At 37.9% G+C, this 16,312-nt stretch overlaps 1 protein-coding gene across 3 annotated transcripts in view; it reads left to right on the top strand.

The window, feature by feature from the left end:
- GALC (galactosylceramidase) overlaps nucleotides 1-13,381 on the top strand; it is a 37,016-nt gene extending 23,635 nt beyond the window's left edge. For 2 of the 3 annotated variants that reach the window (XM_040601286.1, XM_040601287.1), the window contains exons 9-17: nucleotides 1,086-1,210; nucleotides 2,421-2,548; nucleotides 3,020-3,109; nucleotides 4,376-4,465; nucleotides 4,808-4,952; nucleotides 5,446-5,626; nucleotides 7,042-7,205; nucleotides 8,957-9,033; nucleotides 10,769-13,381. In XM_040601286.1, coding sequence (XP_040457220.1) covers nucleotides 1,086-1,210; nucleotides 2,421-2,548; nucleotides 3,020-3,109; nucleotides 4,376-4,465; nucleotides 4,808-4,952; nucleotides 5,446-5,626; nucleotides 7,042-7,205; nucleotides 8,957-9,033; nucleotides 10,769-10,912 — 1,144 coding nt within the window. In that variant the 3' untranslated portion in view covers nucleotides 10,913-13,381. Of the gene's footprint in view, nucleotides 1-1,085; nucleotides 1,211-2,420; nucleotides 2,549-3,019; nucleotides 3,110-4,375; nucleotides 4,466-4,807; nucleotides 4,953-5,445; nucleotides 5,627-7,041; nucleotides 7,206-8,956; nucleotides 9,034-10,768 lie in introns of those variants that run through there. The other variant, XM_040601288.1, reaches the window with a different exon arrangement.
- The last annotated feature ends 2,931 nt before the right edge of the window (nucleotides 13,382-16,312 follow it).

The following is a 16,312-nucleotide window of genomic DNA, read 5'->3' as shown; positions in this document are numbered from 1 at the left end:
ATATATGCCCCATTTGTTTAACAACCTGACAGACAGACCTATGTATCATATTTAGAAATTCTTGTCAAATACTTTCAAGTCCATGTATTCAATATTGAAGTTACCTTGGCTTTTATATTGAGAACAGAGTCTTCCTGATGAAAGGCAGGATACCTTTCTGCTAAGCTTGTTTCCTTTGAACGTGAGTTCCCTACATTCCTTTTCTAAGTTTGAACGTCTGCAGAACAAGTTTAATGTGAGCAAGCTGAGTTTATAACCCAAGAGCTGTTTATTTTTTTGAGCACCTTTTTTGTAGGATTTCTTTATCTTTTCTGAAATGCATGTATAGTGTGATAGATCTATGGCAATGGCTTTGGAATGAGGCCTTTTTCTCATTTATATGCAATAGCGGAACAGCCTGCCAGCTTTTGCTTTCTACATAACTGCCTTATTAAGTTGTATTTGCATACTTATGGCACACAGGTCTTAAGTTTAAAGTCCTAGTGAAACATTTTCATTGAGGACCAAATCAAAAGTTCTGAAGTAATGAACCTTGTCAGTATCCTGACAACTTCTTGAAATAACAGTAACTCCTGGAGGATGGGTGGTTTTCTGTTTGTTATTTACAAGGATAAAGGAAGGATATATTTTTTTTTTAGTGGTGCATAACTGCTTCCCCAAACCCTTTCCCCAAATAAACCTACCGCCCATACCAACCAACCAACCAACCAAACCGCCTCTCAAACAGCATCCCATCAGAAAGCTGTAAATCTTGATAACTTAATTTTTTCCCCTTCAATACAGGGAAAAAACTCCATCAAATGAGGTGATTGCCCTCAGAACACATTTCCTTTCACGTGTGACTTTTTATGGTGATATAGCTGGAGAATATCTCATCAGTTTCTTAAGAGTTCTCTCAACATTGGAGGTTAATTTGTTTTATTTTCCTCTCCCGTGTTTTTTTTCCTTTAGTGGGGAAGATATTTTTTTTCCTTAAACTTCCTTTCATTGTACGCTGAAAGAAAAAAAAGAGGAATAAATTCTTGTACTAAATTAATCTAATCCCACCCATATGAATGGAACAAATAGACCTGTTTTTCTTCCAGAACTATCGCATGGAACTTGGTGGCTAGTTATTATGAAGAGTTGCCCTTTGGTCGATGTGGATTAATGACAGCGCAAGAGCCATGGAGTGGCCACTACAAAGTAGAAGCTCCTATTTGGATTACAGGTAAAAAGTTTGCAGTTAAAAGAAAGTTTGGTGATCAAGCACAGGGCGTAACTGTATTTTCTGAGTCCTTTATTTAGTGGTTTTATTCAAGTAGATTTGTGGAAAATTTTGTGAATGCTTTAAAGAAAGAGGGGGAAAAATGCTCCTTGTAATAGAAATTGGAAAGATCTAGTAGCAAGCGAAATCTTAATACTTGGTCATTAGATACAGCAGAAATGAATAAGCTACTGTCTTTTATAGTTGTTACTATTAAAATATTTTGACATGCGGTACTCGTGAAGGTTAGTGTGCTTTCCTTGTTCCTTTCCCTCTTCTTTTTTTAAATCCTTAAGTAGACATTTGATGCCTCTCAATTTGAGAAAATGGGACAAAGAACCTCTGTATTCTTGTCCTGCTTGAGTTGCTTGGCCTATGTAAGTCAGAATTTCTTTGCGCTTGGGGAAAGTGGAGCATGCTTACATAGTGTCTATGGACATGTGGTTTCACTGGCCGCTCTGTAGTCCTTCTGTAATATTTTACTGACTTTGCCACAGTGCAGTAGAGCAGGTAGCATATGCAATGTCATGGAGGAGGAACAAGGCAAATGCCTTCGTTTTTATTCTTCTGCTAGTTAGCTGTACGTGTAAAAGCATTAAAAATCCCTGAAGGCCATACTGTCATATGAACCATTCTGAATAACTGAGCAGTTGGTCCTGCTTCCACGTTGCTCAGGGCTTTCATGATCCATTTCTTTTTCTTCTTTCATACTCTTTCATATGCTGAAAACCCTACTTGTTTTGTTATTCCTCGTGGAGATACCCATATATACTTACTCTGGCTCAACTGTTCATTTAAGAAAAAAAGAAAAAAAAAAAGGTCTGGGAAAATCTAAACTGTGATGAGTGTTCATATTGCATGTAATGATTGACTTACATAGTAGCATAACAGCTTTTTCTTCCTGTCTAAATAATCGTTATAATTTTAACTGTTTTGTCTGCCACAGAGCTGATGTTCTTAATTGTGCCATAGTATAATTCTGTAATCTTTCTTCTTGTATAGGTAGAATTTATTTTGGAAGTTCCATTACTTTGTTCCCAAAATCAAGGTTTTGTTGTGTAAACATGCATGAGAGAGAAATTTAATTCAGACTAAAAATGGTGGTATTTTTCATGAGGACAGTTATTTTCTTCTGATATTTTTTTTTCCTCTTTTTTTTTCTGTTTTGTCTCAGCACACACAACGCAGTTTACTCAGCCAGGCTGGTCATACTTACAAGTGGATGGGCACTTAGAAGGAGGTGGCAGTTTTGTAGCTTTAACAGATGGCCTAGGAAACCTTACCATCATCATTGAAACTATGGTATGTGCATCTACATTTCCAGTGAACTAGGAAAGATAAAGGAAATGTTTTGTTATGAAGAACCTGACTTGGTGTATGTAGTTTAACACCTGTGAATATGTTCTGTGATGCTTGTAGATTTGTTAGTGAGATTACTAGAGGTCCTTTTTTCTAGCTAAACTTTAAATAGCTAGTTGGATCTTCCTGGAGACCAACGCATGTGTCATCTTTAGATCACAAATTGCCTTTAATTTGTTGACACACTCTTGGAGGAAATTAAATCATATGCTTTATTGAACAGTATTCAAAATAAATTTTTTAAGCTAGTATAATTGCAGTTAGTAGATAAAAGTGAAATAAATAGTTGCAAAGTGATCCTATGTTGCTTTTTTATTTTCAGTTTATGCTGTATGTTTTTCATGAACATTGCCATGTGATGCATTCCAGTAACGTATGTATGTTCCTTCTGTTACATTTACTTTTTTTCTTCAGACTCATAATCACTCTCAGTGTATCAGGCCTCCACTGCCTCAATTTGATGTGAAACCTCAGAGAGCAACTTTCTACCTCAAAGGGTCGTTTGTAAGTAGATCTTGAATACCTTTGATTATTCTGGTAAAATTAGTTTAATCAAATACATGCAAGACAACGTCACAAGTTAGGAGGAAACTGGAATTCTTTACCTCCAATACTAGAGGCTGCTATACATCTGGCAGTTTGAAGCATTCTAGTTCTGCTTTTAGCATGAGATGTGATGCCATAACTGAATTAGTAGAATTACTACATCCCAGTCTAATCATCTATACATCAAAGAAGAAATTCCCAAGAACAGAAATGCAGTCGGATTTTTTTTTTTTAGGATTTATTCCAAGGCTGGGTGCTGTGACATGCTGACATAGTCTGAGCAGCCAGCATGGCTGTGACCTTTCTAGTTGGTACCAGCTCCTTGCCAGGGCAGTAACTGCAGTTGATTGTATCCTGTAGGTTATGTTCTTCCATCCTGTGAAAAGATTCTGAGAATCTCCCGGTTTTGGTTTTTTTTTGTAATCTTGCTGAACTGAATTTCCCTCTGAAATGTGAACATTACTTTGACATTGTAAACTGGAGTGAGTCTTTGTTAGTTGATTTGGATGATTGCTTCTCAGAAGCTGAAAGTGTTTACTTATTTGGAATTTGATTTTTGGTGGCATTAATTTAATTTTGGAGGTGGTACTTTGGACAATACTTTTGACAATATAATGGTTTGCTTTGGAAAAGTAGTTCAGTGTAATACACAGCTCCCTTTGAGGAAGTATCAAACTGCTTATCCAAACCAAACTCTAGCTTGTTTTCTTTGTTGTTCATCTGGGTAACTAAAAAAATTATAGGGGTTAGATATGATTAAAATCTGTAACTGATGTAGTTGATATAACATAGTATTACAGAAGTTTGGAGGTCTGTAAGCAAAGTACTTTGGTCAGGAATGGATATCAAAGAATCAGCAACTAAACTAAAGGTCCCATTAAAGCAAAATTAGCAGGAGGTTATTTCAGCCTGGCTGCTCCTAGGCAGAGAGCTTCTAGTAAAGAGATACCGTGTTAGTAATTGAGAAGCTAAATATTGTATATGTGATTGCAATGCTTTCTGTCTTTATAAGCAACATTACTGCATGTTAGGACAATGGCTTATTGACATAAAATCTGTAGAAGGATAAGCTGTATGTAACGGCTAGCTGAACAGGGTGGTGGCCTCTAATGTGATAAACAGTCTAAAATAACAAAAATGGACACCCTTAGAGGACTGATATAACTTAAGGTGAATATTCAAGGTGAGGGTTTTTTTTGTTTTAAATATTGTGTTTCTTTATAGTATATGGTGGAAACCCTTCAAGTGTGGCATTCTAGACTTGGTTTTGAATCTGGAAACACTAGTCTGTTCCAGCAACTCTGTCCTGTAAAGGTAAGTTGATCGATTTTAATTATAGTCTCAGCAATTTCAGGTGTTTCTTCCCCCTTTGCTGGAAATCCTGGACTTTCATGCCTAAACTACATAATTAGGGCATATTTTACTAGCTCCATTTGACTACAATTTTACTAGCTGTATAGAAGCTTACCTGGAGGTAACAAAGAGTTTGGGGGAAAGGGGTTTTCAATGTAGCTCAGAGATATTATATGCTGAGGCAAGATGACAAGATTTTGGCCTTAAATCAGGACTTTAGAGGATCTTCTTTAATTCAGGAAATTGGGTATTTTGTTATTTAGTTGTTTGATTTTTTGCAGCTTGAGCTTTCTTCAATTCCAGGTGTGGAAGGGAAGTTTTTCTTTAGATCTAAATGTGGATGAAGTCTACACTTTAACCACACTCAAGACAGGGCAGAAATGTGGTTGCCCAAAGCCTCCACCACCTCATCCCTTTCCTTCAAATTACAAAGATGATTTCAATATTCGTAAGTCAGAATTCTCTCATCCAAAAACTTAATTCACACACAAATGTAGTCTTAATGTAGGAGGGCAATAACAATTATGTTGAGTCCTTTAATGTATGTGACATGAAGTAGTCTGAATATGTGTTTTATTTTTATTTATACCTACTTCTCTTGTAACTTACACCTGTATACTTAGTTGCAGTGAGGTATATTTAATTCTATGTTTTAACTGGGTGGTCACTAACAGTCTTAAAATTCTTGATGGAAATGCTATAGCTCATAATTATAGTGAACTAGTTTTTAGAAGGAAGGTAGAGAAGAAAGTAATTTCCTGGGGTCTGCTTAAAAACAAAAGCAAACCTAAAACTTCCTTCCAACTCCCAAAACTTCAGTTTTGGAGACTGTGCTTTGATAGTCAAAATTCTGGAGAGTATTTTCAGAGGAAATTTCTGAAAACAAGTACACAGAAGAAAATTAATGTTTTGGTGTTATTTGTATTTTACTTTCTGAACAGGTAATCCACCTTTCAGTGAAGCCCCAAATTTTGCGGATCAGACAGGTGTGTTTGAATACTTCATAAATGCTTCTGACCCAGGAGATCATGTGTTCACACTCCGCCAGGTGGTGGTTCAGCGACCCATCACTTGGGCTTCTGATGCAGACCAGACCATCAGTGTCATAGGAAATTTTCGGTGGTATGTAAATACTATTTTCTAGTGACCTGTGGGGAAATGTCCTCCTTACCAGTGTGAATTATAACCAGTTTATATGTCTCAAGTCTCATTTCTCTTGGACAGAAGGATTTTCCATTCAGACTCTGTAGAAATTATGACTTAAAGGGACTTAGAAAAGTCATTGAGCCCTGCTTAGAACTATTGCCAACTCTAGGAGATCACCTTTGTCTTTATCTAAATGAGTTTTAAAAGCATCCAAGGGTGGAGAGTCTGCCACATCTCTTGGTAGCCTGGCCCACTGCTGCATTAGTCTTGGAAATTTCTTTTCCCCTAATGTCCTGCTGGGCATATTTGTTCAAGCTGATTTTTCAGAATAATGGATCTGGGTTAGAGTACTGCAAAGACAGAGTCAGAATCCTAATTCCAAGTGTGCACTGAGTTTCATTGTGTTTTTAAATGGGACAAAAAAATTGATTCCGTTTGAATCACTTGGTTTTGAGTTGTCTTGATTGCTAGCAAGTTGATCAGTCTCCTATCAGTGAAATAGTCTGGGAGTTAACGCAGTTACAGCTGTTGCAGACTGCCACCTTCTGAGCAGTTCCTAGAATTGTGTGGATCTGGTTCAACTGCTACTTAAAACAGTTTCATTTCTGGGTAAATGTAACAGATTGGCAGGTTTGATAAAAGTATGGTTAGGACTGCAGTTCTTTCTAGGAGCTATAATGATGGTAATTTGGAATCAAGCAACATATTTTAGCATAATGTTTATTTAAAACTAAAAAACATTTGTGAGAGAGCATGTTAACTAATTGGTTCAGTAATAGTAAGTAATAATAAACGTTATGCTTAAAATTTTTTCTTGTCTTTGGAAGTCTAGCTTAAATCTTTTGATATATTCTTTAAAATGCCTGTTCTATCATTTTTTTTTCACTTTGATTAGATGATTGATCACCCAAATGCTTTTTCAGAACATGCTTCTAATTTCTGGCTTGGATGAGTGAGTGAATCACTTTGCTCTGAAGCCCAGAATGCCACTTTATGTAACTGGAGTTTGTTCTTCAGTTACCTGATGTTTTCTTCTGTAGCCCTCTGTTAAGCAGTCCTTCGTCGTGTTGTTTTTTGGTTTGTTTTTTTATTATTTTTTATTTATTTATTTAGGAATTGAAAGTTGCTGACCATACATTTCATTTTGTTGTTGGTTTCTGGGAAGAATTGCTCTTCCGAAAAAAATAAAAATAAAAATAATCTATGAGCTTACAGGTGGGAAACAACCAGTCTAGACAAATCCTGTGCATCTGGCACCTGTAGGTCACAATTTGGATTGCTAAATCTTTCCTTTAAAAAGTTGCTGTACTACATAGGGAATACTCTTCTACCTACTGCCTCCTCAAAATAACCAATTCCTTGCTTGTTAAAACGCTGAACTTGCCTTATAGGGTAAACATGACAGTCACTTGTGACATCTACATAGAAAAACAACGTGATGGGGGCGTGTTTATTGCAGGAAGAGTTGACAATGGTGGGATATACGTTCGACGTACCAAAGGAGTTTTCTTCTGGGTTTTTGCAGATGGCACCTACAGAGTCACTGGAGACCTAGGTAAGCAGCTCTGCTACAGTGGATGTTGACATATGGACGTGTCATTTTGATAGTCTTCCAAATATGACTAACATTCAGATTTTGTAATTCACTTCTCATCGCTATGAATTTAATCTATTCTGCTCTAATGGTGGCCACATTTTGTATATGAAGAGAGCATCTGAAGGCTACTGGCTTGTCCACTTCTCACATTTCTGGATAATTATTTTTCTGCTGACAAAACCTATTTTACACTAGCAAATGTAAATTATTTTGCTTTTCATAAATACTCTGATACAATATTCATTACACAAAGGTTTGATCTGTATTCTTATACTACATCTAAAAAGAAAATTCTGTTTGAAATGCAGTGGCTGTCTTGTAGAAAAGTGCAAGTCAATGTACGTACATCTGGCTCAGGTGATGCTGATGAGTGGCCTGCTGTTTCCACAAATTATGCATTGTTAGTGGTCTAGCTCAGTGGAGTGAGAGCAAATTCTGCTTGTGATGCTAACACTCGTATGTGTTCATCTATAGAGCACACAAAAGTGTGTTATAATGCTTCAATAGCTAGAAGTTAATTTGCTTTGAAATAGTGGCAGGTTTTGTTGTTTAAATGCATTTTCTCTCACTTCATGAATATAAATTAAAATTTTCAATGGTTTCTGATGAGTCGAGTGCAACTTTTAGATCTACAGTATATCTAATACGAAGACAGCCTATAATGACCCATTTTACTTTACTGGACCTTAAAAATAGTCTCAATTTCTATGTTGTACCTGTAGCTTCTCATTTCTCCTAATTTTTGGGGGTGGGTGTAGAGGTGTTGGTTTTTTGTTTGTTTTTTTAAATTATTATTTTATTTTCCATTTTTACCATGGATGGGTAGCATAAAGTAGGCTTTACATGAGCTTCTCTTAATGTAGTGGTGCTCCCTACACAAACTTTGCAATGTCTAACTCCATAACAACTTAAGTTTCAGCTGTATGTAAAAACATACTGATGTTCAGAATCAGTTCCAATATTTATTTTTAATAAGACATAACAACACTACCCAATTAGTTTCTCAGGCTGTCAGAAGTAGTTTTTCCTAGATGAAATGAGAGGATTTTGATTAACCACCTCATTATTTCAGACTGAGATACTTGTTACACAATATGGTAATTTTTTCTGTACAGATATTTTCAGTGGTCTTTATATTTTTCTAGAAGGGAGCCTGAATGTTAAATTAACTTACAGCTAAAGCTGTCTACTGAATAATTGAAGATTCTACTTGTTGCACTTCATTTTTAAATCTTTTTTCAGGTCTTCCATCCAGGTGTCGGTCACACCCAATTTTTGCTTAGTTTAAATTTTCACTAGAACAAAGCAACATGATGATGTGGCAGTTGAAACCCTCTGATTTAAAAAATATCCAATACATAAAGAAGCAGATCTATAGAACAAGCAGAGCAATAGCTACTGTCACACTTCACGAACCCATACGTTTATTAGAGAGGGAATCCTTATCTCAGGCCAGATACCCAAGAGCATTGGAGATTTCAGTGGAGAAGCAGTCCTGGCAAAACAGGATAATGCACTGATAATGTAGAGACCAGGCTTGTGTGTTAAGGCTTCCATGGTGCAGTTGAAATTGGTAAGATGTCAGTCCTGAACAATAGGACTGAAAAAATTTCTGAAAAATAGGTATTATGTTCCTTTGGCTTGGTGTATTTATCAGTCTCAGCAAAGGGGTGAAGTAACACTTTGCTAACTTTAAGTGTGTTTTGCAGCTGGAGAAGAAATATTAATGAAAGGACTTTCTGGTGTCCGGGATAACGTGTGGCACACGCTTACTCTCAACATCCAGGTAAAGACACAAGCAAAAAGCTAGAAAACCAGTTATGAAACTTCCAGTCTTAAGTTGCTTAGACAAAACTGTGCTATAGTATTGACTGTCTACTTGGATTAGTTTGCCCTATCTAAAACATAAATAATATCTATGTTTTTTTAAACCAATATTAAAATACCATACCAAGTTCTGCTGCCTGTATTTTTAAAGACATCTCGAGAAACTGGAGAGGATATAGAAAATAACTGGAAAGATGAGTTGAAAGCTGGAGGGAGATAAGAGGGCTAGAGAGGCAAATCTTTTGTTTAATCTAATGAAGAGATCATGACCTGACTTCCTGATCTGAAGACTGTCAGTAAACTAATAAATAGCCTGTTTTACAAGTCTGGCTCCCACAGATTCCTTTTGCATGCTAAGGCCTTGTATGGGAGCTAGTTAAGGACTGGGGAACTCAAGATGAGCCGCCATCCCTCTTTCCTATACTGAAAAAGCATGGGCATAGTGCTGTAAAAATGGGCCACAGTTAATAAGAAGCCTGTCCACATTCCGCCCCCACCCCTCGCTGCTGGCAGTCGTCATTTGGTGAGGAAAGTAGTCCCAAGCTCTACTTTAAATATACCTGTGCACTTAGCTGGGTGTGACATTAGTGCAAGTCACTAAACAGCTTTAAGTTCCTCCGCTGAATGCCTAATCCTTTTGCCTAACATAACCCTTGCAACTGTAATGTGGCCTGAAGTGTGGGGAAGCTTGAATCTTAGCTGGAGAGATCTGCGGAAGCAAACTGTCTTAAAATTATGCACGGAGTCTTTCCCTCATCCTGAAATGTCAGTGAGTATTAGAAGCTGTCATTTGTGCTTTCACGTTGGGAGACAAAGGGATGCTCACACCTGAGGCATTCACTGGAATGGACATAGGTTGCCTTTGGCTTCTCTACACCCATGCTTATGACAGTGATTGCCATCTTTAAAACGGGCCAAGACATTTGCTAACCTGAATGGGGTGCTGAAGATGAACATAAATCATTTAAAACACAAAACGGTGGCGATTTAAAAATGACGCAACAAACTTCCATCTGTGCTGTTAAAGTATTTTGTACCAAATATGCCTGTGATGTCATGAGAAGAGTGTGGAGCTCTCTTTAAAGAATTCTTGTGCTGACTCCTTCTTGAAAGGCATTCTTTGCTTTTACCTGTGCCTGTCTTTCAGATTAAGAAATACAAGTAAAACCACTTTTTTTCTAAATGTTGTTTAGTGGAACACTGACAAGATAAATCATAACTTTTCCTGACGCAGTGTTTAATTTTAATGGCTTGAATGATACTTGAAAGTTCTGCTGTCCCTTCTTCCTCTCAGCTTAACGACTAAAATACATCTCTCTCCTTTTGACTTTTGCCTAATTTTGCAGAATCAGTACCAGGTTGGCACTGATAGTTGGCTTGTTTGAGGGAGCCTGACACAAAGAGAAGAGGAAAACCAGTTTACCTTTCAGATTCTACACTGAGTTTGCAAAGCTGTGAGTTAGATGAGCCTTTTATATATTCACTGTAAAGGCATCAGATCTGTTTCACAGGGCTGATAGGCACTGGAGGTTTCTATGCAATATTTAAATGTGCTCCTGCATGGAAAATGCATGAAATGTAGTTGAAAGCAGATTTGACATCTTTCTGCCCTGTCTCTTCTCCCATGTGAATAGGCTCAGTGTCAACACAATCACTGGATTTTACAAAGCTAACTTTCTCCTTTTTTTTGACAGGGCACTTCTGCCTCAGGACTGTTAAATGGTTATCCACTCTGGGAGAATGTCACCGTTTCTGAACCAAGTAACGGCTGGGCTGCTATGGGAACTCGCTCGTTTGAGTTTGCACAGTTTGACAACTTTCACGTTGAAGCTAGCTGAGGTGGCTTTTGTATTTGGAGAGCCCACTTCTCATGTTACTTTGAATAAGAGCCAGTTCAGACTTTGAGGACAACTTAATGCTATGCTGAGATTGATCTGTTGGCAAGGAATCTGAATTCTGTCCTTGTTACTTGTTAAAGGTTTACTTGAATAGGTGTCAACGTGACTGTAACTTTATCCCCTGATTCCTATGGGATTTTTGCCCTTCGATTTTTGGGGGGTAAAATTTAGTTCAAGGTAATGATGAAAACAAAATAATGCGTTTAAATCTCTTTTAATAACATCTTAACTTCCCATCTCACTTTTAAGATAACTTCAGAAGTTAACAGAAAACAGAGCATCTGAAGCTGCATTTTTAAGTTACATGATTGTGTCCATTCCTTTCACTCTGAAAGAAAGAATTAAATGCCATTAAACCCTATGAGCCAGTGGCCCCAGACTGTTGCAGGTCTGTCATTCTCAAATTTCATTTGAAGTACCAAGTTTTTCTGTAGGGATATAAAAAAAATATTTTTTGGTCAGATTTTCTGCTACAGTCTGAGACTAGACGTTACATTTGATTATTTCTTCCTGATTGCTTCTTCCAGCTTCCATTGCGAGCCCTAAAATAGATCATATCTTCTGTGGAACGGAAATGTGCCTTGTGGCTGGTTAGGCAGTGCAGGGTGTGCCTTACTTCGAAACTACCTCCTCTTTCCAATGAAAGGGTTGAAATGGACGTAGAGATACCGTAACTTGCTCGTTAATGATAGTTTTGTGGGTTTTTTTGGTGATACAAAGAAAAACTTTGCGTGGTGGATGCTCCAAGTGAGGTCACATGTGGAAAAACTGGCCTTTTTTTCCTAGAAACTTGGGCAAAGACCTCTCGCTTTTGATGGGTCTAAAGCTTAGAGCAGAAAATAATGAAAGCATAACAATGTTGTTTAGCCTGTTATTACTGTAGCACAGAGGAGATGTGGATACTGTCACATCCTGTTATAAAAGAAAATAAAAAATAGCCCTTGCCCTTAAGAGCTTGCAGTCTGTTCATGAGGTGAGTGACAGCAGGTGGATGCAGACAGAGTTGTTTAGTGTGCCAGGCGGTAGTAAGGACACAATAGCAGCTGTTTTTAAACTTTTCTTAGGTGTTACAGAGTAAAGTTCAGAGGTGATTTCAGATCCTTGGGAAAGGAGGGATTCTGTTTTGCTGTTGCTTCATTATTTTTTTCCCAAGTGCAACCCCCAAAAAAAGAAATAATTGAGAATATAATGAGGTACTGAATGGGATTTTCGTCACACACATTCCAAACTCAGTTGGTTTCTGATTTTTTCTTGTTTGCTGTTGGTTGGAATGAAGATGATGTCTGTTAGCATAATGAAACACTCCCTCTGTGTCCGTCTACTTTTCACATTCACATCCAATTTAATTGACAAGCAAGTAGTCCCACAGACTTGATAAGGCATCTGTGGCAGGTGATATCTTGAGAAACAGATTTGCAGGGTACTTTGATTTATACAGATTATTATTTTGATCCACTGTATTTTGGAGGCTGTTTCAAGTGTGCATTGAAGTTGTCATCTAATACAGAGTTAGAGTAATACGAATCATTATTGGAAAACTTTTATAAAGGTTATCTTCCAAAGTAGCTTTTGGAGAAGAGTTATCAAAATTCCATCTCTAATAAGTAAAATATTTTTTATCTTTTAGCTATTATACTGATATTGCTATTGACTGGTTAGGAGTCAGTCATACGTGCAAGTTCCATACATGCTAGTAACCTTGAAAAATGGTCCAAACCACTAAACTTTAACACTCCTGTGGAAGGCTTCCAAATATTAAGTAACTATTTACTTAGCTGGGTGAAAAATGAAAGCCATTTTTCCACTGTAGTTTCATTTGATGGTTGAAGTATGGATGCAAATCTGTCATTACTTGCTTGATTTCTGAAGGGATGTCACTGGTAACTCCAGATGTGAAGGAATCTAACTTTAGGTCCTCATATTCAAGTAATATGAGTATAGGAGAAGTATTTCTCAGAATAAGCTTATTTTAGCTGTGATGGATTTTTCCCAGTAGGATACTTCTTGGACTTCCTGGTAGCTTGTGTGGCTGCAAGCAGTGTTTGTGTAAGAGAGAGATCAGCAATGATGCAGTTATTCCAAAGGAGCTGTCCAGGTGTTTTTTACTTTTAATGCACTAGTGTAATAAACTGCACTGTTTAAACACAATGTACTTTATCACTGGAAGTGTTGATTTTTTTTCCTAATCTTTTAATTTATAATGTTAGAGGATTAAACTGTTATGAACAGTGTGATTTAATGGTGATATAATGTTATTCATCTTTATATGTCTGTAATTCTTCACCCTTCAGCTGGCTGCAATATGTTTGGCAGTAACAAGCTGTCAGGTCTTTCACTGAGGGGTGGATTTATGTTGTTGATTATAAATACTAATCATTCCAAATGGACAAATAAAACACTTAAACCCCCTTTATTTGTGCAGAATCCTTCTCTAAATGCGTCTTGGTTTTCTCCAGTAAGAAAGCTGACAATTTTTCCATTGTGATTCTTGATAAATATGCTTGGCATTAACTTAATTGGCTTGGAAGAGTTTTTCTGACACTGTATAGCCAAACAGTCCTCATTAACAAATATCTCAAAATCCATATGCATTATCACTTGTGCTGTTGATAAAATGAATTTTTTTTTTATAGCGCTCAATATATGTTTTGCTTCTTTTTTTTTTTGTTGTTTGGGGTTTTTTTTGTCTGTTTTTTGCATTTAGTTAAGGGAATTAAATTGTATTTGAGGGCCAGTCATGCAAAACTGCTGAGTATTAAGGTCTTGTGAGATCTAGCTGAAAAGTCTTGTTCCTAGGTATGGAAGCAGACAGTGCTGTACGGGTGTACTTTTAAAGCTCAGATGAGGTTTTATGGAATATACTTTTGAATCTAGCTTCAAATGTGCTCCATCCCTCCACTCCCTCCCCGCCCCCAAACTTATGGGTTCACCTTTAAAAGGGGGGCAGAAATTCCATAGAGCTTGTCATGTTTTCCAGGCCATCACGCCGGTACATACAAATTACCGTGGAAATACTGTCTTCCAGTACCAGGTATGTGTTACCACCTGCACAAACACTGCATCCAGATCAGTTCTGCCCCTTCTCTGCCACCCCACCTTTGAGGTTAGACACAATTAGCGGTTCTTGGGATTTTCAAATTCCTGCAGAACACCAGGACTTCCTAGCTTTAAAATTGCAGGAGACTCTATACCTTTAGGCTACTGATGATGGTTCCTTTGGCAGCCGCCTCCTGGTTTCACTGTATCACAAGTAAATTTCTAGTTCAGAATTTGATTTGGAGTGGTAGTGGTTTTCTCCTTCCTTATTGAATTAGTTTTATTGCAGGGTAGCAGCAGGTAGGTTGTTTTCACTTAGTAATTTTTCATCGGTTTACCTGAAATTTCTATTTGCAGTTCATTTTCTGGAGGGGTGCGCATAAAATGTGTGTGGTGAAAATAGCCACCATAATTATTGCTGTCTTTGATTTCAGCAGCATGGGCAAAGAGGGATGGTGCTTGGAGATGTTAGTATCCTCCCTTAGATGTTTTGGGTTTGTTGTGTTCTTGTTTGGTTGGGTTTTTTTAACCCCCTTGTAAGTACTACATTCATACAAATCTAGCGTATGCTGGGAGTGGTGGGCAGGGGCAAGGTTGTGGGAAAAAAAAAACCACAACAAAACCACCAACAAAATCCAACCAAACCCCTAATCTTAAAAGACTTGCTGGGCTTGTAGGGGAGTCATCAGGCAGCTTTTTTAAGGTTTTGACTATACTATGATATTTGACGAGGAGAAATATCATGTGCCAATTAATGTCAGGGCTTGCTGAAACAGAGAGGTAAAATGCAAATGGTTATCCATTTTCTTAACAAAGAGAACTTAGCCAAAGGTTAGATGCTTTTTGTGTGTGGCTGGAGCCTTAGCAGTCATCCTGTCCGTACTGGTAATGCATGAAAAGTTAGCATAAGCAAGTTCCTCTTGCCACTAGATATGTTCCCTCCATTTATGCTCAAGTGCCACTGAAACAATAAAGGTGTTGTTTCTTGAACCTGCATTTTAAAAAAAACCCAAAACACCTACTGGCAATCGAGGAGTGGAAAAAGTGTGTTGCAGCAGTGTTGCCAAGCTTTCACAGCGTGCCAAGATACTTCTGTGTGGTTTTCATAGTGGCTAAGACAAACAGCCTTGAAATGCTATTTTTTCCCCTCAAGGAATTATGTTTGGCTAAGGTTAGAAACAGATCCAGAACCCAAACATCAATTTTGTCAAGGGGCTCCAAGTAACTTTGCAACTACCACGTGAAACCTGTCCTTTACTTTTTTGAGCACCCCAGGCTAAACTCAGACGTATCGCTGGAAAGTGGAGATGAAAGTAACCTAAAAGTATTTGTTAGAGTGTGTGGACTTATTTTTTTTTAAATTCTTTTTCTGTTAGTTTCAAGTGTACCTGACTGAGAGTGAAAACTTCACTTAGAGCAGGAAAACGGTAATTTTCATTTTACTGTGCTCACAGATGCATGTCAAATGTGTAACTGTAGTAGGGGATGGCTCAGGACAGCGCTAACTTTTGAGGGTTTGCAGGAGAAAACAGAACCTAGTACGCCAGGCTGGTGTGCAGCTGTGGTCTGGGAGACCTTGGTGGTCCAAGAGAAGATAACACCAAAATGTCTCTTTAAAAAAATAACAACAAACAAACCCCCCAACAAACTGTGTGCATGTGTACCCAAATAATTTGGGGAAAAGGAAAGAACAAGCCAGGTTTAGCCTGACTTTGTTCAGTTCCTGCTGGGAAGTGTCATCTTCCTTGCTGTTCTCCATGAACAATAATTTAATTCGAATGCCCATAGAGAATACAAGACTTCATTGCTGCTAAGAAGCAAATGTTGTTCAGCTAATTAGAGACTGCCGTTCTCCAAGAACGCTAGGATTAGAAAAGGGTAGAAAACATGACAACAGGTTCTGTGGCTGAAAGGCATGCCTGTGATGTGTGAATCAGGCCCGCTCCTGGCTGTGGAAAGTCTCCTTACTAGCATAGCAGCAGAGTTGGAAGAAAGGGGAAAATGTTTCTCTGTTATTGCTACCGTCCTTCCAAGGTTTGAGGAAGCTTTGTGTAACACCGGCCAGTCTGAGATCGCACGGGAGCAGCTCTGTAGCTCTTAGCTTGATTATACAGTTAACAGAGTCATTTGAAAGGGTACGCAGCAATGATGAGGAGCAAATCCTGTTAGGGATGTCCGTATTCCCTTCTGATGTGATTGCTCCCGTAGTGGGGGCAGTAAGTGGTAGTGTTCGTTAGCAGGAGGTCAGGCGGCTTTTGTGCAGAGCTGAGGTGCACGCTAATGCCTTGGTGCAGAGGTCTGTAA

Source organism: Falco naumanni, chromosome 7, assembly GCF_017639655.2.
Source record: "Falco naumanni isolate bFalNau1 chromosome 7, bFalNau1.pat, whole genome shotgun sequence".
NCBI classification, from domain to species: domain Eukaryota; kingdom Metazoa; phylum Chordata; class Aves; order Falconiformes; family Falconidae; genus Falco; species Falco naumanni.
Note: the sequence above shows the minus strand (reverse complement) of the source record. Positions and strands in the feature narration are given on the sequence as shown.